At 42.3% G+C, this 2546-nt stretch overlaps 1 protein-coding gene across 4 annotated transcripts in view; it reads left to right on the plus strand.

Annotated features, from left to right (window-relative positions):
• Window positions 1-2546, plus strand: part of LOC109544820 — a 57582-nt gene that overhangs the window by 50084 nt on the left and 4952 nt on the right. For all 4 annotated transcript variants that reach the window (XR_002172612.2, XM_019915172.2, XM_019915174.2 and 1 more), the window contains exons 6-7: window positions 1162-1259; window positions 1749-2016. Coding sequence is in view for 3 of the 4 variants with exons in the window: in XM_019915172.2 (XP_019770731.2) it covers window positions 1162-1259; window positions 1749-2016 (366 nt within the window). In the remaining variant the exon portion in view is untranslated. The remainder of the gene's footprint in view (window positions 1-1161; window positions 1260-1748; window positions 2017-2546) is intronic.

Here is a 2546-nt window from a genome sequence, read left to right on the forward strand (position 1 = left end):
GAAGAAATTCTACCGAACGACGGCCTAAAAAACCGAAAAACCCATTACTTTTTAAGGCTGCTTTGTAAATAAGCGAGAGGGGCAAAAAATACAAAAACTGTTTTTAAAAGTAGTTTTTTTGGTTCACMGGCTTAAAGTTAGAGAACATTGGAGCTGAGCGTTAAATTCAGGTACATCAAAATAGCGAAGTTGGTGTTCATTTTTTTCTAAAATGAGCCTCTATCGAGCTACTAGCGYTTTTGCGACTTCGGATCACAATCTAAACAAACATTGTCGAAAATTTGGCAAACCCAATAAGAACAGCCCTTTCACAATAAACTTCACGCGTTCGCCCTAAAGTTGAAAATTGCAAAAAAACCACTCACTTTTGAAAAAATCGAATTTGGCCGTCTGCCTCATTACAAAAGCCGATATAACAACACGCCCATAAACATCGAATAAATTAAGAGCCCAGTCTTCAAGTCCAATGTTTACGACCGCTTCAACCCCGCATTTTTCAGATAATCACATTGAATGGCCGCACACATGTCATGATAACTCCTATTTATCACTACAGGCGCTCTTTTGTTTGATGGCTGCATGATAACGCGTTCTTTACCAGTAAAGCATTTATATTGGCGACCACCCACAAGCCAATGCGCGTTTATTTATCGACGCTCCGGCTTTTTCAAATTTATTTTTTCGTTCCAACTGCAGCCTGTTCTGGTCCAGTAACCTATTCCCAAACCACAAACTAGGAGTTTTGCTAACTGTACATTTCCCTAAGGGGAACAGCGTTGTGAAACCATTCCGAGAACATCAGTCAATTAGTTGGTAGATGTGAAAAGCCTCCGAGTTGGCCAGATCTAGTCGCTATCGACTGCCCGTTTCAATTGTTTATGCCAGCGGGATAACATATTATTAATAACATTGAAAATGCGCCAAACAGCAGGCCAAAGGAATCTGCTAGAAAAGCAGGAAGTTGCGCTCGGAGGATGTATTGTGCAAACATTGTCAGCAAACAGAAAAGATACATCCGTTCCAAGCCATTTGTTTTTCGGTGCGATGTGTTAACAAGTCGCTTTGGAATTTTCCTGCTAACTAATAAAATCCATAAAACGCGCGGAATATGCGTGAATTGAGCGCAAATTTGTTCTAATTTCCACTGGGTTTTTGTTGCAGGGTTACTTAGAGCCTTGGAGGAACGACCCAGACTGTCCACTGGGTCAACATCTACAAGACCTTTTCACCAATTTGGAAGAAATCCATGAATTCAATAGGTAAGTCCGAGAGACTAATGCTGAGCCATGCTCTGCAAGACCAATCTGGCGATTGGACATTGAGGAGAAAAAATTATTTGCCATGACGGCCTTAAGGCCCGAAAAACTCGCCGGCTTCAAGCAATGGCCGCGAAACTCTAATTTCTTGGATAATTATCATAATTACCATCTTCTCTAATGGCATAAGTATAATAATAATCAACATCGGATGCAGCCCTGAGAATAATTGCGCTCTGTATAAGGAGAGCCGGCTATTGCGGCACCAAACCGACTTATAACGTAAAAGATGCCATATGGAATAATTATACATTCAATTATGAATAATTCAGCGCACTTAACTAGCACAGATTTAAGTGGAAGCGACTTGAAAATTGCCCGATTTTCTGGTCGCAACCGGGCATTTCCTGCAAGTTACCTGGTTAATTATCATTCACAACCAAACTGCTTCAAACGCAACTGGCGACGTTAATTTGCTCTTTTTTCCTAAAGACAAATTCTTGAAGACCTTCGCAAGGCCAACCTAGACCCAACCAAAACAGCCAACGTGTTTCTTCAGCACGACGGCGGGTTCAAAGTGTACAACGACTTTTGTGCGCGTTATCCGCGCACCATGGAAGTGCTCAGCGCTCTGCAGAGGGACGACGAAATCTCCCCACTGATCAGGGAGAAGCAGCTGCAGCTGGGCCACGCCCTGCCGTTGGGCAGCTACCTGTTGAAGCCCGTGCAACGCATCCTCAAGTATCATCTTCTTCTCCAGGTGAGTTCAAAGTCCAAGCTCGATTCATTGCCCAAACTAGATGGTATCGAGACGTTCAAAGAAGTGCTGTTGCACTTGGGAGAGTGTTGAATTTCAAGTGGTGTCGGATGTCTGCGGTTTTTCGTTGTAACCGATAATCTGAGAAAGAGACGCCTTGAAGAAGGCATGTGTGTGTGTGTCTGTGTAAAATTAGAAAAATAATCGTCGTTTTGTGCAAGGGTGGCGCAAGATTATTGCAAAATTTCATGTTTTCCGTCCCGTTTTGCATGCTTCTCGGAAGCAAAAGTAAAACGCTCGTTTTTACATCATTCCAGAGATAACTAAATGGCCTTTATTCGAAGTTTCTCAAGAACCATTCGAGCCGAACGAACAGAATTCGGGCATCGTTAGATAGAGAATTGAAAAGTCCATTTAGTTGTAACAACGTGAGTGAGCAAATTCGAGTAGTTTTGACCCAGAAAGCGAAATTTGAATATCAGACACTTAGGTGCAAGATTATGCCAAAATTCCATGTTTTCCGTCCCATTTTT

Source organism: Dendroctonus ponderosae, unplaced genomic scaffold (assembly GCF_020466585.1).
Source record: "Dendroctonus ponderosae isolate FM_Combo_2020 unplaced genomic scaffold, Dpon_F_20191213v2 Dpon_F_20191213_8, whole genome shotgun sequence".
NCBI lineage: Eukaryota > Metazoa > Arthropoda > Insecta > Coleoptera > Curculionidae > Dendroctonus > Dendroctonus ponderosae.